Source organism: Aulonocara sp. 'chitande type north' Nkhata Bay, linkage group LG20 (genome assembly GCF_057382095.1).
Source record: "Aulonocara sp. 'chitande type north' Nkhata Bay isolate Kocher_YH1m ecotype deep benthic linkage group LG20, A_spYH_male_GT1.1, whole genome shotgun sequence".
Classification (NCBI taxonomy): Eukaryota; Metazoa; Chordata; class Actinopteri; order Cichliformes; family Cichlidae; genus Aulonocara; species Aulonocara sp. 'chitande type north' Nkhata Bay.
In genome coordinates this window covers 8,611,889-8,636,245 of record NC_141363.1, presented here as the reverse complement: position 1 = coordinate 8,636,245, position 24,357 = coordinate 8,611,889, and the positions used below count along the sequence as shown (strand labels likewise).

At 38.1% G+C, this 24,357-nt stretch overlaps 1 protein-coding gene across 1 annotated transcript; it reads left to right on the top strand.

Annotated features, from left to right (window-relative positions):
* The first annotated feature begins 866 nt into the window (after positions 1-866).
* On the top strand, positions 867-23,008 carry slc26a6.2 (solute carrier family 26 member 6, tandem duplicate 2). Its single transcript, XM_086277632.1, has 20 exons — positions 867-1,102; positions 1,286-1,415; positions 2,787-2,926; positions 3,096-3,206; positions 4,294-4,469; positions 4,998-5,162; positions 5,300-5,452; positions 6,653-6,735; positions 6,874-7,021; positions 7,105-7,218; positions 8,422-8,499; positions 9,136-9,231; positions 12,534-12,640; positions 13,087-13,156; positions 14,412-14,504; positions 16,914-17,036; positions 17,187-17,333; positions 17,565-17,619; positions 20,100-20,236; positions 22,337-23,008. Exons 2-20 carry the CDS (start codon positions 1,288-1,290, stop codon positions 22,358-22,360), a joined length of 2,148 nt encoding a protein of 715 aa, XP_086133758.1. The 5' UTR covers positions 867-1,102; positions 1,286-1,287; the 3' UTR covers positions 22,361-23,008.
* Positions 23,009-24,357: the final 1,349 nt, after the last annotated feature.

The window sequence follows — 24,357 nt, the reverse complement described above, 5'->3', positions numbered from 1 at the left end:
TATTTATAAATCTCTAAGATTTAGTGTGTAATGTGAGGGAGGACAAATATGAATAAGCAACGACAGGATCATAAATCAAATCAAATCAAAATCAAATCACTTTTATTGTCACATCACATGTGCAGGTACATTGGTACAGCACATGTGAGTGAAATTCTTGTGTGCGAGCTTCACAAGCAACAGAGTTGTGCAAAATACAATAATGTAAACAAGAAAAATACAAGAATGGCTACATCTGAAACTAATAAATATATGTACAATATATAATAGTATATGCATTTCTGGATGTGTATACTAAATATTTTTCTACGTGTGTGTGTGTGTGTGTGTGTGTGTACACACACACACATAAAGCTCCAAGTCCAAAAATAAAACCGACTATATTTCTGGTTGGCTATCAGTTTATCCAGTGATCTGTGATTATCCTTCAGTGTGACCACAAATAAATCAAATAAATCTGACTCTGCTGAAAGGACCAATATCTTTAATCATGCACAGATAAAACATAGAACACAGATAAGGTGCAATAAAGGAAACTAATGCGCAGCAATTCAGTCTGTAGTTATCTCATAGGTTAACCTGTGTGTGTCTGCTGTCTATACCACAAAGTCTTTTATGGTAGTACCATAACATGCCAGAGTACAAATTCATTCTGAGACAAACCATGATTAACAATAAATAAATAAATAATTTTAAGTACAACATGAGCGACGGAAATCCCTCATTAAATCATAAAACAAAAATGTTCTGAACATTTTTCTACCATGTCTGTTTTCACTTGTACAGCACGTACAAGGAACTTTGTCCTCTTCCTCGACTGACATGTGCTGTGTCAAATCTAGAGTTGTCTTCAAGGTCTCAAAGCAATCAGATCACAAGACAGTCAGCAACTATCCTCAGGCAAGTTGGGGAGAGAGGAGCTCAGGAGCTCTCTTGGCTTTCAGAATAAAACTTTGCCTTTATCTCTTTGCTACAAAAAAAAAAGAATATAGGAATACTTAGAAATACCGTCACTACTTGCAGCCACTTGGATCTGATGCAGAAGATTTCATTTGATGCCTGTGCACCATTGTCCACAAGAAGGATTTATTTATCCCAATAGGTATGTACAACTTTATTACTAGCTTTTGATACAGCTGCAGACATAACAAGGTAGTTACTGACAAATGTTTAAAGATTTTCAAAAACACATTATTTTTCCCCCACAATAATTATATTTTATCATGATAATTTTTCAACAATGTCTAAAGTACTGGCAAAGATAAGAAGCATTTTTGTACTTCAGCCATGGCAGAGAGAAGGCGAATGAGTTACAGCGTCCACAGGGAGGTCCTGGATGAAGAAGCAATGGATGAGATGGGACAAAAGTCTGTATCAAAAACATCTCTGCGTGAGAAGGTCAAAAAGTCAGTAAGGTAAAGCACTTTACAGTATATTTAATCAACTGTATATCTCATCCCATTCACAAATGACATTAACCTCCTAGGACCTGGTGTCCACATATGTGGACATCACATTTTGGGTTATTTTGACTAAAATACTCAATTTTGCTCTACATGGGCCTGATATCCACTTACGAGGACATTATACTGCGTCTGTTCTATCAAACTTTTAAACAAATATCCTCATACGTGGCTCTTATTTTTCTTAAAAACAAAAATAAGGTTTAAAAAAATCTGGTAATTCTTTGTTTTTTCATTCATCGGGCCCCAATCAGCCCAAATATCAAAGAGAAATTAAAAATGCATGTCGTGAAAGAGTTCAGGTCTTAGGAGGTTAATACTATAAACAATAAGCGTTCTACTGATGAATGATATCAGCAGACATACTCCAGTTTTACAGTTGATCATAGAAACGATGAGATCAATGAACTGAACAAAAAAAAAGTATATAGACGAGTAACATCAGCATCACCACAGGTATTATGCCAAAAAAAATTATTTCTAAAGACCACAAGCTGGCTGTACACATGCATATATCTGCTGTAAAGTCTTTAACTTCATGTGGCTGTCAGACTGTGTAGAAAGGGCGATGGCTCACTTTTGGGACCAGCCTCAAGTGGCTATCCTAGGAACTGCAATTATAGATTGAATTCATAGCTCTTGATCACATAAACCAAATCAAACTCAAAGAAAAGTGTTAAGTCTTGCTCTATCTAATTATTGCATGCAAAAGCCATATTGAGGTATGAGTCTCACTTCACACTTTTGTTAAAGCGTCTGCACTGGTCTACACTTAGGTTAAGATATTTTAAAGTTTTAAAAAAAAGTTAAAAAAAAGTTAAAAATCTTGATTCTTATGGCCTTAAGAGTTAAAGCTCCCCCACATCAGTCTATTCCACTCCTATTCTCCAAACCGGATCCTTAGGTCAGCAGATAGAGGTCTTCTGGTGATTCGACGTACCCGTCTGAAAACTAAGGGGGATTGCAAACCTTTGCGACAAAATTGTGGAACAGCTTATATCGCTCTATTCTCACCCTTGACTCTGTGGCATACAACATCTGAAAACACATCTTTTCAGACAGGCACTTGGGTAATGTCTCTGTGTTTTGTGTGGTTTTACTTGATTTAGGTGTGCTCATTTTGAATGCCTCTGTAAAGCACGTAGTGGCTGGTTTTCGTCTTACTTATTAACTTTTTCAGTAGTTCAGTTAAAAAGCTGGCGACATCAGAAGTGGTTTGGCATCAACTTCATGATTAATAAAAAAGCTTATCCCTGAAGTATTTTCTTTTAAATATCACTTTCTGCATCTATTTTTACCCTCTGCTGACACAAAACACATCAGGTGTTCTGGCCACCAGATGAAGAGCTGCCTGCTGGGTACTGTTCCTATTTTGTCATGGCTTCCCCGTTACCCCATCAGAGAAAATGCCTTGGGTGACCTGATTTCTGGGATAAGTGTGGGCATCATGCAGCTGCCACAGGGTGAGATGAAAGTTCAAGAGATAGTAGGAGAGCTAGATATAGATATAATGTTCTAATTTGTTTATCATAAACTGCGGTCAAAAATGTTTCTTCTCCATTGTTGAAATAATAAAATGTTTCTTTATTTATTATAAAAAGTGTAGAAAATCCTCTGTTCCTATCACTGCAGGTATGGCCTATGCCTTGCTGGCATCTGTTCCTCCAGTATTTGGCTTGTACTCATCCTTCTACCCAGTCCTTATCTACTTCATCTTTGGCACATCCAAACACATCTCAGTGGGTATGTAATAGTTTATGGTTGCGTGTTCTATTACAGCTTGGTATTAAACTAGTAATAATGTGGCAACAGATAGTTACTACTATTAATTACAAATTAACATACAAGTAAATATCTTGCCTCAATAGTGGTTATATATGAGTAATATTACCTTGAAATGTGTGTATCACAACAGAAAGTGATGGCAATAATACTTATTCATACTTATACAAACGTATGTCTATGAGAGAAAAAGATGAAGAGTAATAGTACTTTGGTATATTAATAATTAAAATATTAATGATGACCTGATATCAATAAAATGGTAACCTTTACACCTTTGAATTTTCATATGCTGACATTAGTAGCAAAGTTGACGAGATGGTGACCCCAAATTAAAAAGGTGATATTAGGTGATTTCTTTTATATTTAACAAATAAAAAGGTGAAATTAATTCCATCGTAAATCCCCAGCATTCTTTAGTGTTTAAAGGTTTAACACTACTCAGCATTATTTTTAATGTTGTGTGATAATTACCTGGAAACGTGTGACAACTACATTCAACAACCACTATGAAGAGTGCCGTAGTTTTACAAGTTTATTATGTCGGCCAGCTTTAAGGCCAGAAAATGTCTGATTTATATATTTTAAAGTCTAAAGGTTTGCTTACATGCGCATTTGTAGACATATTAGAAAATATTCAGTAAGACGTTCTTGTAGAGACACATCAACACTTGTCTAAAATAAAAGTTTTTGTAATTATATAATATTTGTATATAATATTTATTTCCTAAATCACTAGATGACACTAAAAGACACTTGGAAAAGTTGCCTTTTAAACTGGCTAATCAAAAAGGAAACAACTTGGAAGCGAAGTAACATTAATCAGAACGAATGGAGACTTTATACCCTAGTGATATGATTCCCTCAGAGCAAAGTCCAAATGACTTCATGTTTGTGAAGGACCCATCAGTTTCCAGGCTGAAATAAATCAGTAAAATAAAAAAAAAATCTGTAATAATAAAATTATTAATCAGTGGAATAACATGTTGCTCCACTATGTTTTCATAACGCCGCCTAATAGAAATCATTTTCTATCTCTGTTTTTTAGGAACATATGCAGTGATGAGCGTGATGATAGGAGGAGTGACTGAGCGACTGGCCCCAGACTCAAAGTTTATGACATGGGACAATGTGACCAACACCAGTATAATTGACACAGTTGCCCGTGATGACGAAAGGGTCCGAGTGGCTGCAGCTGTCACATTTGTATCTGGGTTATTTCAAGTAAATATTTGAAATCACTCAAAATTTCCACCCTGCATTCGTAAATTTTGGAGCCATAAATGGGCACTTGTCTCACTGAGTTTGGACGTTTCTTTTGAACAAATGGAAATATCTTGTCACCATCAACAGGCAGCTGCTGCTCAAACATTAGTGAATAAAGTAAAATGCTGTGCAAATGCTAATAAGCTTACATAGCTCTTTGAGGCCCATCTGCCTGACAGCAAATGCTTTTAGACTTCAGTTTCAATACGTTATTGATTACTTCAAAAGAATGAAAAGAAGCTTCTCGCTGCATGAGCCTGCAGGGACTCTGGGAACTTCAGCCTGGAAACTGATGATGTTTTTGAGTCCAACGGCTAAAAGGGTCAATTTAATCTATTTCATTAATTTTAAACACTATCTTTTTGCATTTCTAATAATTTGCACAGCTCCTGTGTCGTGAATGTGAAATGCAAATGAGTGATCTGAGCATTCACTTTTGCAGCTACTGCATGTTAATCTCTGCTGATTCATGTGATGTGTGTGTAGATTCTACTCGGTCTGGTCCAGTTTGGTTTTGTGGTAACCTACTTGTCTGAGCCACTGGTCCGAGGTTATACCACAGGAGCTGCTATCCATGTCATCGTGTCTCAGCTCAAATACACCTTTGGCGTTAACCCTGTGAGACATAATGGACCTTTATCCCTGATATATGTAAGAATTACATTAACTTAACCATTTAGTGCTCTTGCTGGCAATTTTATGTACGTTTTTTTTGAATGTTTTGTATTTTAGATCTATTCAATTATTCACCTATTTTAGCAGTCATTTTCTTGCTCCTGTCTTCCTAGACTGTATTGGAGATATGCTATCTCCTCCCGCAGTCAAACATCGGCACTCTTGTGACCAGTGTTATTACCATACTCGGCCTTATCGCTGCTAAGGAGCTCAATGCATTTTTGGGCAAGAAAATACCCGTTCCTATACCTGTGGAGCTGATTGCTGTAAGTATGCAAGAATACAAACAGTACTGTGCAAAAGTCTTGAGTCACACTTTATATCTTTCTATATTACTTCCAATGAGCCAAACATGTCTTCAACAATAGTTCTCTAGTCTTTCTCAAGGTCAAGGTTTTTTGTTAGTTTTTTTTAAACACTGGCTGTTTTTTCTCTCATTTTCAATCTGGTCTTTGTACCCGACCATTTCACAGAATTGTGTTTTGTTTGTTAACCCATTTAACACCAACCTATGAATCATTGGCCAGTGGTGCACCTATTTGGTACCCTGAGGTACCCCTAAGCAAGGTACCTTCCCTGCCCACTGCTTCACTGAGTGAATGGGTTAAATGCAGAGAGGAATTTCCCCATGGGGATCAATAAAGTATATATGTTATTTATATGGTTGGCTCAACAACAACAAAAATGCATTTTCAATATGTGTCACATACACAAATGTCAGCAAAGAGCTGACAGATGCATCTGACCTCTACTGCTCACTGAAGCCTCATCATTAACAGTCTCAGTGGAAGAGTGGCTGTCAAGAAGCCGATTTATACAAGAACTGGACTAAAAGTCAGCAACTGCAGGTCTTATGAATTAGTAATCCAAATTTGAAAATTCTGTTGTCAAGATGACAACAGCGTCTACAGTCCAGCTGTAAAACACGGGGTGGCTCTCTCATGGTTTGGGGCAGCATTTCAGCCAGTGGTGTTGGCGGTCATAAATTTATGGATTTATGACCACAGAAAAGTACCATCAGAGTTTGATGCACCATGCAATACCACCTGGAAAGCATCTGATTGACAACAACTTCATTTTTCAGCATGGCAATGATTGCAAACACACTCCCAATGTGGGAAAAGCATACATACAAGAGAACAATATCCCAGACCTCGATATTATTGAAGCAGTGTAGCATCATTTTGACTCGAAAGGAATAAAAGGCAGAAACATCCAAAGAAGCCTGGAGAACTATTCCTCAAAACTACTTGAAAATTTCAAAAAAATGAAAATGAATATTAAAATAGCGACCCTCAAGTTTGTAAGAATTGTACTGATTAGATTTTTGTTTGCACCTTACAATAAATCGCTACACTTAATTCTTATTTTCCAAGTAAAATATACAGAAACTGAGTATTGTTCAAGACTTTGTACTGCACCATACAGAATGTGTACCCTGAAAATCACTATTATTTTATTTCCAGATCGTTATAGCTACAGTTATCTCATGGCAATTTTACCTGCAGCAGGAATATGGAGTGGATGTAGTGGGAGTTATTCCCTCAGGGTGAGAAACAAACACACACACACACACACACACACACACACACACACACACACACACACACACATCTGTCACTTGAAAAGTGACAGTCACTATGAAAAGTAAAGCTTTTCTTCACTCTTGTCTCTTCCTGTATATCAGTCTCCAGCCACCTGTTTTCCCAGACACCTCTGTCTTTGGTCAAGTGATCGGTGATGGCTTTGCTCTGTCTGTGGTGGGCTACGGCATTGCCATCTCTCTGGGACGAATCTTTGCCCTAAAATATGGATACAAGGTTGACAGCAACCAGGTAGGATGATTATAGGTGGACACAAACATGAAGCGATACTTTAGTACACCGACTGTAAATAAAAAGTGTGTTTCATGTTTTAGGAACTAGTTGCTCTGGGTCTGAGTAACTCCATTGGAGGAATTTTTCAGTGTTTTACTGTCAGCTGCTCCATGTCTCGCACTATGGTTCAGGAAAGTGCAGGGGGCAAAACTCAGGTCAGTAGAGACTTCAAAAAACTTTCTCTTGTTTTCTCACCTATCATTCCTAGTATCCATGTTAAAGAATACACCCTAACCAGCAAGCACCAAAAGAGGTTTAAAGCTGGGATATGGAACCTGTTTTTGGTGTGTTTGAAATTAAAAAACAACCCCAGGATAATTATCCAGCATCTTGCAACTCAATTGATCTAAAAAAAAACACTCTTGCACCTCCTTTTGGTTCAATGTTCACCTTTTAGAAAATCTAGGCCATGACAGGAGTCTTGTTTACAAACCAAATCAATGAGCAGTATAAAACAGTATGAAAAATGTATAACAGGGAAAAATGTTGTTGTAGATGACTCTCATCTGAAGAAGCCAATATTAGGAGCTCAAATCCCATGTGACGTCAGATGCACTGACTTACTTTTGGTGGATTCTACATGTAGCTCTAAGTGAGAAAAAACAATTTGAAATGATCTTTTAGACAGTTTAATATCTTTTCTAGAGATCAAAATCTCTTACTTGGGAGACCTTTGCCCCACATAAATCAACCCAGAACCAACTATTTTAGCTCCACACATTATACCACAAACTCTGTAATGTATGAATCTGATATTTTGCCCTAAACAAACCACAAAATATCATGAAACTCTGTTCCCTTGCCATAGCCTTCAACTGATTTAGTAAATCCAATAAAGATAGAACGGTTTTCTTTATTTGTCTTCTGTAACATTTGCCGCTTTTCCCATCTTTGTTCTGCTATCTTTGATATTTGAACGCTAATGACGTTTAATGCTTTGCCATATTTAAGCTCTAAAGGGATGCTTCATGAGATCATTGAAAGCATAAACATTCTCATCCCTGCACTTCACTCTGCCTCTAGCGAAAAACAAAGATCACAAAGGTTAAATGCAATGAACCACACATCATAATTAACGTTACTCTGATACAGTGCATGATTAAAAAACACTTAGGGAATTGATTTTTTTTCACATCATCAAACTCCACCTACACAAGTACAAATTTACTGAAAGGCTAAACTGATTTAGTCTGACAACACCATTAATCAGCCATGGGCTATCGAGGAGAGGAGAGGGTTCAATCGATGTGAGTTCGCTTTATAATCATATTCAAACTAATGATCCTGACATCAAGCAACTGTTTCGCCGATCTCACTGCCATTCACTGTGTGCATATTTCCCTGCCTCTTCGCTCCAGGTTGCTGGGGCTCTGTCAGCAGTAGTGATCCTTTTTATCACATTGTGGATTGGATCACTCTTTGAAGATCTGCCCAAGGTAGATGTGTGTGCGTGTGTGTGTGTGTTCCTGTCTAACTATCCTTGTGAGGACCGAAATCTGCATTCTACTATACTTGTGAGAACCAACAGTCACTTGTAAGGACACACTCACCGGTCCTCACAAGTTTGAAGGCCTTTTTGAGGCTCAAAATGTGGTTTTAGTGTCAGGGTTATAATTAGGTTATGGTTAGGTTTAGGGTAAGGGTTAGGCATTCATTTTTAATGGTTAGGGTAAGGGGCTAGGGAAACCATTATGTCAATGAAGGTCCTCACTAAGATAGCTGAACGGGGTTTTGTGTGTGTGTGTGTGTGTGTGTGTGTGTGTGTGTGTGTGTGTGTGTGTGTGTGTGTGTGTGTGTGTGCGCGCGCGCACAATCATAAGCATACGCAATCTCTTAGCCTTAGGTAAAAAACAACAGCTGAGGTTATGTTGTCAAAATGCACAAACAGGTATTTCTTCTGCCTCAGGCTAAAGTTATCAGCTACTTTTAGAAAATAGTTTTTTTAAGCCCAAACATGGACTGAGCATGATGTAATAACTGCTATTAAACAGTACTTCAGTGAGAGGCTAATGAAACTCGTTTCGACTGTTTCGAGAAACGTTTCCACTTAAACCGTTTCCCTGATTTTGCAGGCGGTCTTGGCTGCCATCATCCATGTCAACCTCCATAGCATGATGAAGCAGTTCTTGGACATCCCTGCTTTGTGGAAAACCAACAGAGTGGATATGGTGAGTGCACTAAAAAGGCCACAAGGAAGTGGTTAATGCAGCAAAGGTATTTTACTGTGTTAACATAGCATATCTTGTACTGCATATACTGCATATCTTCCTTACCTGCTGACTTTTAGATTAAGTACTATCCTGCTTCACAGTGCCATTTTATAGAAATGATTTGGAATACAAACTACCTGGATGAGCAACTCCATATAAGAAATAATCCTGGCTTCATATGTTTCAACTAATTTCCTTGGAATTAGCTAAAAAAAACAACAAAAAAAAAAAAGTGTTAAGCAAATAATGCCCATAAAATTAATGACAGTTTTCTGCCAACATGTGTACATGTACAACATGTGACCTGCTAATAACAATCATATGTTTGCTTCCTCACAATAGTCCCCCATTCGCTGTGGAACGTTTATGTACAGTGGGGCAAAAAAGTATTTAGTCAGCCACCGATTGTGCAAGTTCCCCCACTTAAAATGATGACAGAGGTCAGTAATTTGCACCAGAGGTACAATTCAACTGTGAGAGACAGAATGTGAAAAAAAAATCCATGAATTCACATGGTAGGATTTGTAAAGAATTTATTCGTAAATTAGGGTGGAAAATAAGTATTCGGTCACCTCAAACAAGGAAAATCTCTGGCTCTCACAGACCTGTAACGTCCTCTGTAAGAAGCTTTTCTGTCCCCCACTCGTTACCTGTATGAATGGCACCTGTTTGAACTCATCATCTGTATAAAAGACACCTGTCCACAGCCTCAAACAGTCAGACTCCAAACTCCGCCATGGCCAAGACCAAAGAGCTTTCGAAGGACACCAGGAAAAGTATTGTAGACCTGCACCAGACTGGGAAGAGTGAATCTACAATAGGCAAGCAGCTTGGTGTGAAAAAATCAACTGTGGGAGCAATCATCAGAAAATGGAAGACATACAAGACCACTGATAATCTCCCTCGATCTGGGGCTCCACGCAAGATCTCATCCCGTGGGGTCAAAATGATCATGAGAACGGTGAGCAAAGATCCCAGAACCACACGGGGGGACCTGGTGAATGACCTGCAGAGAGCTGGGACCAAAGTAACAAAGGTCACCATCAGTAACACACTACAACGGCAGGGAATCAAATCCCGCAGTGCCAGACGTGTTCCGCTGCTGAAGCCAGTGCATGTCCAGGCCCGTCTGAAGTTTGCCAGAGAGCACATGGATGATACAGCAGAGGATTGGGAGAATGTCATGTGGTCAGATGAAACCAAAGTAGAACTTTTTGGCATAAACTCAACTCGTCGTGTTTGGAGGAAGAAGAATACTGAGTTGCATCCCAAGAACACCATACCTACTGTGAAGCATGGGGGTGGAAACATCATGCTATGGGGCTGTTTTTCTGCCAAGGGGACAGGACAAGTGATCCGTGTTAAGGACAGAATGAATGGGGCCATGTATCGTGAGATTTTGAGCCAAAACCTCCTTCAATCAGTGAGAACTTTGAAGATGAAACGAGGCTGGGTCTTCCAACATGACAATGATCCAAAACACACCGCCCGGGCAACAAAGGAGTGGCTCCGTAAGAAGCATTTGAAAGTCCTGGAGTGGCCTAGCCAGTCTCCAGACCTCAACCCCATAGAAAATCTGTGGCGGGAGTTGAAAGTCCGTGTTGCTCGGCGACAGCCCCAAAACATCACTGCTCTCGAGAAGATCTGCATGGAGGAATGGGCCAAAATACCAGCTACTGTGTGTGCAAACCTGGTAAAGACCTATAGTAAACGTTTGACCTCTGTTATTGCCAACAAAGGTTATGTTACAAAGTATTGAGTTGTATTTTTGTTATTGACCAAATACTTATTTTCCACCCTGATTTACGAATAAATTCTTTACAAATCCTACCATGTGGATTCATGGATTTTTTTTTTCACATTCTGTCTCTCACAGTTGAAGTGTACCTCTGGTGCAAATTACTGACCTCTGTCATCATTTTAGGTGGGGGAACTTGCACAATCGGTGGCTGACTAAATACTTTTTTGCCCCACTGTAGGTCTTTGCAAGTATGCAGGCAGACAGGCTTGTGTGAAATAAAAACCAACAGCGCAGAGCCCAGTGGCATTGACACAGGTAGAATGGCCAATGATAGAAAAGTGGACTTGAACAAGAAAGATAGCGACATTTCACCACAGGGAGGAAAATGCAGAAAAAACTTCAATGACTTTTTATTTCAAATTACAATGTAATTATATTTACAAATACTGTATATTGTATGTATGTGTTTTAATACTATGCAATACTATATAAGTATAATCTACTAATACTTAAAGGTAGGCACGCTAGAATGAGATGGTACCAAGTCAGGTTATTACAGGATATAGAAAAATAATTATACTATAAGTAAATTAAAGTACAGTGTAAGTAATTTTTTAAAATTGTGCAATTTCATTGTAAATTTGCAGAAATACTAATTATATTTCCCCATCTCACATCCAACCAATGCTGTGATGGTGATGTGTGTGATAGAGTTTCTTTTATTCCACTGGCCCTTTACTTTGCCAATATAAATGTCACAGTGACTGTTCTCCCTTACCAATTTACTAGAAAAAATAATAACTGTCAAAATTTTCAGACCTATGTCACCTCATAATGATAGAGACAAGTCTTAACTTTTTTCCTACAATCCCTGTTCAAACATAACTTTTAAAAGGACTGTAAAGGAAAGAAGTGTCTCCTTTACTGTGAAATACTCAAGATTTAGAGGTTTAGCCTCTTCATAATATGATCCGGGTCCTCCAAAGTAATGTGCACGTACAGTGTAAAATGGGGAAGTATTGTTGTTTTTCAGTAAAATTATCAAGAAATTAAACAGTACCTAAAATTAATTATGCAGTACTATGATTAATTGTAGTATAAATAATTTCAAATACTTATACAAAGTACTAGAAGTAATCATTTTTATTTATTTAATTACATTTATTATTTAAATATAATTTTAAAAAATACAATAAATATAATTTTTTAATAATCGGTCATTTAATTTCAAATAAAATTGAAACATTGAAATTTCATTTAACTTTAAGCGAATGACGTCTTTGGTCTGGGGCCATATTATAAAGTGTTTCTGGCAATGTTGCCCTCTTTTTTTCATGCTATCAAATCTATTCTGGGCTTCACAGGTAGGGGGCGTTAAAGAGACCGAGACTAACGTCTTTCAAATATAATAGAGGCAGGGAAACAATGTACAGTATGCGACAAATGAGGCACTTTTTTTTTTTATTACAGCAGAACACAGGCGTAAGCTATTCCTTATGCTCTCTGTTTCTCTTTGCAGCTGGTCTGGGTGGCCACCTTCATCCTCACCTTGCTGTTAAACCCTGACATAGGACTGGCTGCATCCATTGGTTTCTCCTTGCTTACTGTCATCTTCAGGACACAGCTGTAGGCACACTTTGCGTTGGGTTATATATATATTCACAATTAATTATGTTTTTTCACAACCATGTGGTCTGTCCTGACCCATGTGTTCATGTCAGCATGTCAGCACAACTTCACTACAAGTACGCAAACAAGACATGTGCACCAAAAGAAAATAATAGCTGCTTTTTTTGTTACTGGTTTGGTCCTCCGCTTGCCAAACAGCCATACACAGCACTATCTTATATACACTTCCCTCTGTAAACATGGCCTGCATGTATATATATATATATATATATATATATATATATATATATATATATATATATATATATATATATATATATATATATAGGGAAGTGTCCAGTTGAACATTGAAACTCACTACAATTCAAACTGATTAATGGCCTATTAATGGATTAAAGCATTAGAAATGATTAATTAAGGTTTTCTGTGTGTGACTATTTCAGACCTAAATATTCCATACTAGGGCAGGTCCCTGAAACTGACATTTACAAGCCACTGGACGAATACCATCAGGTACAGAACTGCTTTTTTTTTTTTTTTGCTTTTTAAATCAACTGAAAATGGAATGGAAAATGAGCACTGGTACAGAAATGAACAGCATGTTTTAGTGTAGTTACTCTTATATCATACTGATACTATATAAAATGTCTTCTTTTATTATTATTTCAAAATTTCAGTTTAGCAAGTCCCAGCAGTCGGCCATGAAATACGTTTTCTAATCACATTACATCTCTGTACTTTAAATAGTGTTGTATTATCAAGTTTTAAATATAATTTTTCAAAAGTGAATTACTTAATAAGTGTTGTTTTTATTCTGTCAGAATTTTACTTGGTTTGGTCATTGATGAGGAAAGCATGGATATGTAACAGATGAAATAATGATGAAACAATGAACTTTTTTCTCACAACATTTTAGTTTTTGTAGTTCCACAAAGACAGTTTAACAAAAACTACAAATTCCTCATTGGCTGGGATGTAAATTTAAGATGCTTCCTGTTTTTTAGTTAATTAATTACCATTACCATTGGTAGCTTATGCCCAGTGGATGGTGATCAGGGGTGGAGGCCCAGTTTACAATGAGGTATGCTGCAGTTATAGGGGCATCACAAACAGCCTTCCTAGGAAGCTCTACGCCGGGGTACTGGAGACAAGATTTCATCCATTAGTCGAACCTTGGATGCAGGACATTTGGTACTCATACAATAATAGTGAGAGGTTGGCCTGAATTACCACGAACAAATCAGACCATTTCCTGGTGGAGCTGGACTCCATTCACGATAGAGGGTAGAACATCCAACGGTGTTGGATGTTGTACCAGTCTGTTTTGGTTAAGCGGACTATTTAAAACAAGCTACATTCACACCTTCACCTATGGCGACAACCTCTGGGTAGTGACCAAAAGAATGAGATCACTGATCCAAGCCATGGAAATTAGCTTTCTTAGACATGGAAATGAGGTTTTGCGACATTTAGGGGAATTTCTTAACTAAAATGAGCCAGTTGAGATGGTTTAGGCATCTGACCAGGATGCCTTCAGGACATATGATAAAGTGAGGTGTTTTAGGCAAGCTTCAGGACCCAGAACACACTGGAGAGAATTCACTGGCATGGATGGATGGATGGATGGATAGATTGATATTAGATAAATTGCTATGAAATTATGAACAAAAATCCATATATCTGATTGGTCAGGTGTAACTTTTACTTCATACTAAAGCCATAATGGAATGTTTTGATTGATTAGCCTGTTTAATCCATTCGATTTTAGGTGAGGCAAGTGCCAGGGATTTTGATCTTCCGTTCCTCTGCCACCCTCTACTTTGCCAATGCTGAGATGTACCAGGAAACCTTGAACTCAAAGGTGAGAACACAGATATCCTAAACCGAAGCTTCAAACCAAATCTTAATGCTAAAAAAAGATTTTTTTACAAAGTGACAAAAAAATGTCTTTTAAAAACATCATCACTCTTAAATTCTCACAAAGTGCACAAATTAACTTATGTGGGTGCATTCACCCCCACCAAGACCATAAAGCCAAAAACAAAACACAGTATCAGTTTACAAAGCACAGCATGACATACTAAAAGCTCAGATTTACATGAATACACAGAAACAGCACACCACAGCTACACACACACGGAGAAAAAGAAGCAGCCAAACACATCATGTCGCCGTTTCCGTGCAATTAACTCCTCTTTTAAAAACATGATTTCTGACACACTAATAGCCAACCAGACTTGTCACCAATTCACACATCACAACTGTGACAGACATTGTTCGCAATGTCATTCTCTTCTCTCATTTTTTTCCCTGCTCAGCTTTTGTTTAAAACACCCCATCCCACTCGCTCCTACGCTTTCTTCCTGCCCCTCCTCTTCTGTCACGCCGCTTTGGGGTCAGTGGGAAGACAGACAGAGGGAAGTTGGAAATAGGATGACAAAAGATGCGGAGAGGGAAGGCACAGACACTGAATAAGAGAAGGAGATAATGGAAATGTTTCATTCATTAAAATGTCAGCATGTCAAAGTCAAAGGGTTGCTTTCATGCACAAATAAGCTCTTGCTGAGCAGTCTGGCAGAGGCTGCAGGTTTGTTTGCAAGGTGAGACAGACTCAGGTGCTTTTGTGACACCAGTTCTGACGCGTTCTCGAGAAATGTACGATTACTCCCTGCGTGTCCTCACCGGCACTAACGAAGCTCATGAGCCATGCTGTTACAGGATTGTTACTGCTCCAACTAGTGATGTCATTCAGCACAAAGTTCCACACAGAAAAGCCCCAGCAATCAAGCCCAGGACCTTGTTGCTGTAGGCTAACAGTCCTAACCACTGGACACTACACTGCCAACAACGGGAAAGAAATAGCCAAAGTATGTCCTTATATACTTTTTACTCACTTTTACTCTTGATGTTAGAACTATAATTAGGGCCAGGCTTGTAACATGAATGTTACAATTGACTGTAAAAATAAGTCATATATAGCAAAGACCAAGCCTCATAAAAATGCAGTGCATGACACTAAGGTACACACTAAGTTACATTCTTTGCCATGCATTCGAATTACAATTTGCTAGAAATATAAAGGATCATAATTTAAATGAAAAATAAAGTTGGATCAGGCATGCCCAATTTTGTCTTTTTCTCCACAACAAGTTCTTTTTTTTTTTTTTTGCCTGTCCCGTTTGGCTCCTCAGGCGTCAGAATTGTTGTCTGAAGGCCAACAAAGATACCCAACAGATTTACTTTATTAGGTGGATCATCACGGCCTTGCCATATTGGTCCATTTGATCGACCTTTGTTGTTGTTATTTATTTTGTTTTATTTTATTTTCAGTTGTTACATATGGGACAGACATGGCTGGGGGATAGAAAAGGGAGAAAGAAAGATGAAGGAAAAGAAAAACAGAGGGGAAGAGGGACACTGAGAAAGGGCACTCAAAAAGAAAAAAAAAACTCCCAGACCACTTGTTGAGAGAAAAACAGACAAAACAAGCAAAAATAAAGAGAGCAACATAATAAACACAACACCATCGCATTAATCTAGCTAAGTGTAAATAACAGTAAATACTAAATATTGAAAGTAGTTGTGCAGCACGCAGGACCGACGGCGCACCATGTGCTTTGTGGTAGCAGCCAAGAAAGGTGTTGTTTGTGTGTGTGAACAGTGAACACCTGTGTGCACACTTGTGTGGATGAGCGCGCTTCTTTTAGTCAAAGAACTTGACTTACAACAAGTAAGTCAAGTAAAAGAAAGAAATCCATTACCATTCCTAATAATCAGTCATTGTATTGTAACAGTGACTCCTTTCATTCAAGCTGCTGTCCACCACACCTTGCTTGGTTGTTTGTTGTGGTTAGATTATGTTGGTGCTAAACAGAAACTGGACTGACTGAACTGGCCAAACTGGCTGAGAATCCCTGCACAAAAGTTTAAGCACCCAACATAATGCATCACCTAAAGGTGAATGGTAATTTGTCTCTTCTTGTGTTAGCCCTGTGACACGCTGACTCACTTTCTAGGGTGTACCCCGTCTCTGATAACTGGAGACAAATGACTGGATGATTCCAAAGTCATATGAAGTAAAAGATTTTTGTGTAGCATGTTCTCCTAGTCCTGTCTTTTCTGGGAAATGTTAGTTTCCCATTATTAAAACACCAACCAAACACTTTAAGTTTACAGCTTAACAAAAGGTTTTAGTTTTTTTTTTATCAGACAGGGTAACTAGCAGTGGTATTAAGTAACTGATCTGACTGTTCTTTGTTTTGTTTTGTAGTCTGGCTTTGACATTACAAAGCTCCTGTCAGCAAAGAAAAAACTGGAAGCCAAAAAGCAGAGACACGAGAAAAAAGAAGCCAAGAGAGTCAAAAAAGAGCTCAAGAAGAATGGGGTGGACGTGGTAAGGACAAACTAAGAGATGACAGATTTAGAGGACTTTATTTCACATTCGAATGCAAGAGCTTTCTTCCACAAATACCTGTTTCAGCATTCCAGACCCTATAGCTTCGATTGTGGTCGTCTTAAATGTCACTGATTAATATCTACCCAGAACAGGGAGCTAAACATGGAGGAGCAGAACCATGTGTCTGTCATTGAAGTAGATGCTGAGCGGGACCCCTCACTCCCAAGAGCCATTGTTCTCGACCTTGGCCCTGTCAACTTCCTGGACACTGTGGGGGTCAAGACACTACGAAGTGTAAGGACAGATCAGTCACATTTACATGCATATATACAAAAAGAGCAAAATGTAACATCTTTTTCAAATGCTTAAAAAAACTGAAGACAACTGCAAACTGCAAAAATCAATCCCTCTGTCCCTTTTGTTATAATTTAGCTCTCAGGTGGTAAATTTCTATGAATCGAATCATGAGAATAATGAGATCATTCGCAGTTTGTCCCTCACTCTGTGCTTTTTTGTGTGTTTCAGATTCGGAGAGACTACGGAGAAATTGGAGTGGAGGTGTTTCTTGCTGGTTGCCAAAGTAAGTCCAGTTACTTTCAACACTCTCACTGGAAATAAATGCAATACACTTTATTATGACTTTATAAGGATTTGGTAGATATAATTTTCTTTGTGCAGTTTTCTAAGAACCCATTTGTCTTTTTGCCTTGTAGTGATCTAAAAACACCTTCTGAAAACCATTAAGGTGGAACAGAAATACTCCCAAATAATATTACTTTTTACTCTTACTCTTCTTATGTCTTTTTACTTTTACACATGCAGTCCTGATCTACTCGGCCACATGCAATCTGAAGCGTTCAATGACAGTAGATGTATGTAATTAGCCCTATTCATGGCAAGCTAACACATATTTTTAAAATGACATCTGGTCTAACTAATGTGTTTTAAAGCCTTTACTCTCAGCTTTTATTTTTTGACATAATAGCCTCCTAATTTAGGCCTTACTTGAAGTATGTGGACAAAACACATTTCTCTGGAACCCGGCTGTGTGGAGGTGGGGGATCTTATTTCACAGGATCAGCGCCTGCACTTAGTACAGGCTCGGGACTTAGCAGTTAGACAAAACCAAAAAGGACACAAGACAAAAACAGAAAGTGTTAAAGTGAACTTTGAACTTTAGAAAACAACTAAGGAAAAGCAAGGAAAAGAATTACACAGGACAGGAAGCAAAGGGCAAATGGCTGGATGGCTCTAAGGACCAAAACAAATTCTGTTTTTCCTCGCTTTTTCTAGAACATTTCAGTTTAACTGAGAAAGAAATGACATGGAAGTGTTTGTATGACAGCCTTAATAAGAGCTGTTTGAGTTCTTGGAAATACCAAGGAAAGGCGCTTCGTTTATTACTTCCTCTAGCAGATGACACATTGCTCCATCCTCTATGAAAGGGAAGAAATGATTTCATTTCATAATTCACAGCAATAACAATCCAGCCATTCATAAAAACAATTAACTAACCTGATTAAGTGGCATAGATCATGTAAATGTAGGTTTACCACCCAATGGTGAATTTATATAAACTCTCCAAATTAAGATAATGGGCTATATTACCTGATAAAATTACATTTAAAATGTATTTAAAAGCTTGCATTTGTAATGTCCATTTCTGTATTTCCAGAATTTGGGATGATCATGAACATAATGAGAAATAGGGTGGCTGTAATTTATTAAGCAGAGCGTTGGTGATTCAATCCCTGGCTGCTCCACTCTTCATCCCAAATATCCTCGGGCAAGATAATCCCAAGTTGCTCTTCAATGCATCTATTGGAGTATGAATGTGTGTGAAAGTTAGATGGAAAACACTTAAGCATAAAAAAACCCTAGTGTAACTGGGTGAATGAGTATAAAGTGCTTTGAGCGCTAAAGTTCTGCAGAATGACGCTGTATAAGAACCAGTCCATATATGTCTGAGCCTTTGTGATAAAAGGTGAACACAGAGAATTTTACTTCAGATATAGAAATCCTAGACAAAGAGGATAATAGATCACATCTAGCAGAACTAAAAAAGAAAAGAAAAAAGAAGAAGATTTATTTCATTTTGTGGGGTATATTTTCCTGTTTCTTTCAAATTAAAGGCCTCATAATTGCAAAATTACTGATGTGATGAGGAAAGACAAGTCTGACTGTGAAACTGCATGCTTATTGACTAATGACTCCTGACTGACAAGTCGTAAGCCCATGAGGTTTCTTACCACAGACAATCGTCTGTCCTGAAACATGCTAGCCTATGACCAAGATTTAATGTAACCACGATTTTATTTTTGATTCGCTGTGATCCAAAAAGTGCGACTAAGCCCACAAACTCGACAGGAAATTGTTCCCAAAGGTCCCATCAGAAAGCCATTTTTCCATTGACCTCTATACGACCAGTCTTTTTACGACAACAGCTATCGCCATCTGGTGGGCTTCAGACAGAATGCAGCTTTTAGGCGCTTCCACAGTGACTTCGTTTTTCTGACCTGGAAGCTACCACCATGTTTGATCCTGTCTATGATTCGAATGTTTCCTATGAAAACAATGAATAAATGCAAGAATTAAAAATAGTAGAGTATATTACATTTTAAATACAGCAAGTCCCATGAGGAATACAGTCTCAGTCACTGAAAGACGGACAAAGTATACATGAACACGCATAAATAAAGAAAGGAAGACACAAGCAGGAAGGCGCGGAAGGAGGGGGGTAGTGAACTCTAGGAAAGAGCACAATGAAAGCCAAAGAAAATTGTGGAGCTCATAACAAGTTTATTGTTAGTTAATATTTACACAGGTAGGAATTTTATACAAGAGCAGCCCTTCCTGTTTCTCTGTTCTCTCCTTTTCACATTTAAGACCTTGTTTCTTTTTCTGCTCTCCATGCTCCACTCTGTGCCTCCATCTCTTGTTTCTATTCTATTGCTTTTCTTCCTACACCGACATGCTCAATTACCCATTTCATCTTCCTCCAGCTTTCTTCGCACGTCTCTTTTTGTGTCTTCATCTCTGCCTCTCTCTGTGTCTGTCTAGGCGGTGTGGTGGATAACCTGCAGACCGCAGGTTTCTTTAATGACAAAGTAACAAAGTCTTGTCTCTTCACCACCGTCCACGACGCCGTTCTGTACTGTCAGTCTGCCATAGCACAGAGCCAAAGCATGGAATATAAGGTATGAGCACTCAAGCATGCACATCATGGCACATGATGGAGGATGTCAAAATGCACTTTGATGTTATATAAAGTGATGAAGAATGCAAAGAATCAATCCTTTGCACTTAAACCTCCAAAGCAGGAAACTTTCTTTGATATTTATTTGTTGCAAGTCATTAAGCTGCACAGCATTGTTGCTTTCTCAAACACCCAACCTCTAATTTGATGTTTGTGGGTGGCTAAATTTGCAGGAAGCTGGTGTTACTATGTTTCTTCCTATGAGTTATATGGGCATACTCTCAAATCTGTCCATTAAATAAGAAGTTGAAGGAGCCGGAAGGTGCTTATTATAGCGTGCTTTGAACAGTGGGAGCGGTTATATCTATGTTTGCATGCTTTGTTTTCTTGTAATGTTTAACTTTAAAGACTTTGTTTCCATCTTGCTGTAATCACCATGTGGAAAATGTGAAGCCACATTCCTGATTACCTTACTTCATTGCTAATTATATTAGGGGAGTGATTGAGTTCACTTGCAGTCAGTGGTGTGGAAATTATTCATTAAGCTAATCTTTATAGACAATAATTAAAATGTTTTTTCGGGATTGGTTCATTGATCCTTAATATGTCCAAGTAGTGTGACCTGCACCTCAAATTGACTGCACAACCTGAGGCAGATGGGTGTTGGAAAAACAAGGCAAACATTTTCTTTATTTTGAAATTTTTTGAGTATCTACATGTATTTTTATGTGGTTAAACTCAAAGTTCAATTTAAAACACCAGAATTTTTCACCTCATGTATACATTTAAGTATCAGAAATGCTTCACACACCCACCACACACCATCAGTCTCTGTCTGAAGGCAAATTATATTCTGCCTACACTAGGCCAGTGTGTGTGCACGCACGCGTGTGCATACGTGTGTGTACGTCTGTGAGCTAATCTCATTTATTCACCTGTGCTTCCATGCATGTCCGCAAATTGTTCGGCGTGTATGCTTTTGTTTCTGCCTGGTCTGCCTCGGTATTTAATTGTTTACGTGTCTTAATGTTTCTGTTCCTGTAGAAAGACAAAGGAACAAAGACTATTCAGGGTGTAAAATACAATTAACAGAAGCAAAGCCCTTTCACAGAAGAAGTGGGAAGCTCACACAAAAACGCTCACATATAGCTGTCTAATTTTCCACTGCTATTAGCTTAACCTAGCATTGTGAATTATATTGATGGGCTGATGAATGCTAACATCAGCAGCTTTCCCTAATGTTGTTCCTTATTGTGATCCTAACTGGGATAGCTGATCAAGTACACACAAACATGCTGTTTTGTGTTTGCTTTTTGTGATGTAAAAGTCGACCGTTGGTCTCACACACACAAAAAGCAAACACAAAACAAAATCACACATAGTCATGTGCATGCAGAATTCCCTTTGAATCCACATAAACAGCCTATACTATATACTGATACCAGTATGGATCCATACTGTGGGTTTACGTGCAGATGAGAGGTTTTTGGAAGGTGATAATATAGGAAGCATCTCCCACACTACATGGACAAATGCACATAACAAACTGCTTTGCCATGAAAACCTGTGTAAAGAGGCTCCCTGTGCACGACTTGGTGCTGGTGTTAATGCCAGAGGAGGCTTCGAGATCTGCAGTTATTGAGTCAGAAGAGTGTTGGAGACTTTTACTCACTATGTAATTTTATCAGCACTCTGCTACCCTGTCGTATAAGTTTACATTGTCTGCCACTTTGTGGCTGGGTTGTTGTGACAGCTAAATGCTTCCCCTTTTCGACAACAACACCACTTACAGCCGGTCATTGAATATCTAGACCCATGTCTTGCAACAGTGGCAAACTGTTACAGCACTATGTGCAATTTCAGTAGGAGCTTTAGGAGAACCCAGTCTTTCACAAATGTTTGTGACAGACTGCATGGCTAGGGTTTGGCAATGGGACTAAAAACACCTGAATTCAAAAAGGGATAACATGGTGAATCTCCAGTTCACTTAATTTGAAATCTATCATGTTACTCTCTCTAAGGTAAACTTTAACTGAAAAAATTAATATAACAATATTGTGGAGCTTCTTCTATATTTGATCACTCCTGTTTTATTTCACAGGAGACTGCTGCAACACATTTTTGAGTCCACGGAGGAAACAATATGATATTATAAAGAAGTGACAGACACTCTGTCTGTTGGAGGAGTTATCCATGGAGCTTCAGAACTGAATCTACCTTCTGTCTCAAACACAGACATTTACACACAGTACAACAAACACAGTACACATCATGTGTATGCATATGCACAGCTATCTGTTATATGTGTACGATTATATGGCTATAAGAGTTTGTATGTAATAGAAGTCACTGTAATAAGCTTCACTTTTCTGATCAATATTATATGCAATTTTTTTTAAATCTTTAAGTGCATTAGATTAATTTAATTTCACATTATCTGTAAAAGTATACTATCCTTCCAGTATGTGTGCATCCATATAGGTAATGGTCTGCATATTATATGGTGCTCTGTGTATAGACGTATAGACTCTAATCAATCAATCAGTCAATCAAATAATATGTATAGATTGTTTTTCTCCAGTGTAATTTTTAGACGAACCTTGCGTGTGTTTTTTAGTTTTGTTTGTGTTGTGTTAGTGTTTTGTTTAGTTTTTTACTGTTAATCATTACATAAATGCTTGCCATGATAGATTATTTATGAAGGCAGTGTTCTTGCTCTTACATGGAAAAATAAATATTATTTTAAGATACTTTTTGTCTGTCGCTTTTGTTTGTTTCCCTTCTGAACAGAGGCAGTATTAATTACATTTTTTTTCTCCAAGGAAGACGTTTCATTCTGTGTCACAACAACAGGAAATCTCTCGACGCTTTTGAAACAGTCTGGGCAGATGACGCAGTTGTGGATGTAGGATATTCTGTTCTCTCTGAACTGGGACTGGCTGCCTGATGGCTGCTTAAATATAAACAGACACCATTCATCATATTTTGACTCTTTAACGTTAGGCATGGTCAAAAGAAAGGCATGTGACTGAATAGATTCCAGCTGTCTTCACTCTTAGATCTGCCTATGTCTGCTGTTGGTCACGGGTGTGCATACATGTCTGCACGAAGTGAGTGAAGAATAAAAACATTTATATCCAGTGTTTCACCCAAAAAAGATGTGCCTCTGCTGTTAAGCAAAACCGGGTATAATGAGTCATTGTTTATTGCAATAGGAAAACAGTGAATCATATTTAGCTGTAACAAAACAGTCCATTTTCCCATAAAGGTTTCCATTAAAATGCCCTTTTTGTTCTTTGGCATAAAAACAAACCTCCTATTTTCTGTGTGTTTACTTTCAGAGTTCAAAAAACATACAGCCTGTACATATTAAATAAGTAACAGCATGGTTCTGCTCTAACACTTAGAGCATGTTTTGGTTAGTAGCCATGTAAAAAACAGCAATGATTTGAAGTCCTCTCGGGTTAAAGATTTGCACTATGACATTTCTACATAACTGTAACAAGGTAAGAAGTTAAACCACTAGAAGTCAGGTTTGATATCGTCAGATGTATATATGCTGGGTGAGGATGAATCTTGGCCTAAACCAACTACTATTACCATGTGGGTGGTGATAAGTTCTGAAACCAGGATCTTTTTCCAACATTAAATCTGCACTAATCCGTATTTTAAATAAATAAGAGCTGCCATGATTGTGTGCAGTGTTACAGTGGTCACTATAAATGTCAGCCCCACAGAGAGGTGGTTAGAAACACAAGTGATTGTTAATATTACTCTTTGTCAACAGAATATGCAAACACCTACTTAAAGTGTCCAAGCAGAACTTTCTGGTAATATTCTGTTTTGTTTCTTTCATATTCTTCCTTACCTTTAATGAGTAAAAGGAATTTGTGACACATTCACTACTGCAAATTAAAAGGGTAGCCCAAATATAAACTCAGGGGACATTTCATTAGGTGATGTGATCAGTGTGGATAAAATCTTTTAGCGACATTTCCAGTAACTTGCTGAATATTTGCCATGAAGAATTATGGCATACCTAAATAAAGTTGCCCTTAAGCATGTGCTTCATTAATGGAATGCCAGTGTTTATCCTAAAGAGAGACTGGACCGAGATTATTT

Excerpts from the sequence above, each read along its gene's own strand:
- slc26a6.2 (XM_086277632.1), top strand. The coding sequence starts at position 1,288 with ATGGCAGAGAGAAGGCGAATGAGTTACAGCGTCCACAGGGAGGTCCTG. Across the intron at positions 4,470-4,997 it reads TTGTATCTGGGTTATTTCAA|ATTCTACTCGGTCTGGTCCA; the intron begins GTAAATATTTGA and ends ATGTGTGTGTAG. Across the intron at positions 9,232-12,533 it reads AAACCAACAGAGTGGATATG|CTGGTCTGGGTGGCCACCTT; the intron begins GTGAGTGCACTA and ends TTCTCTTTGCAG.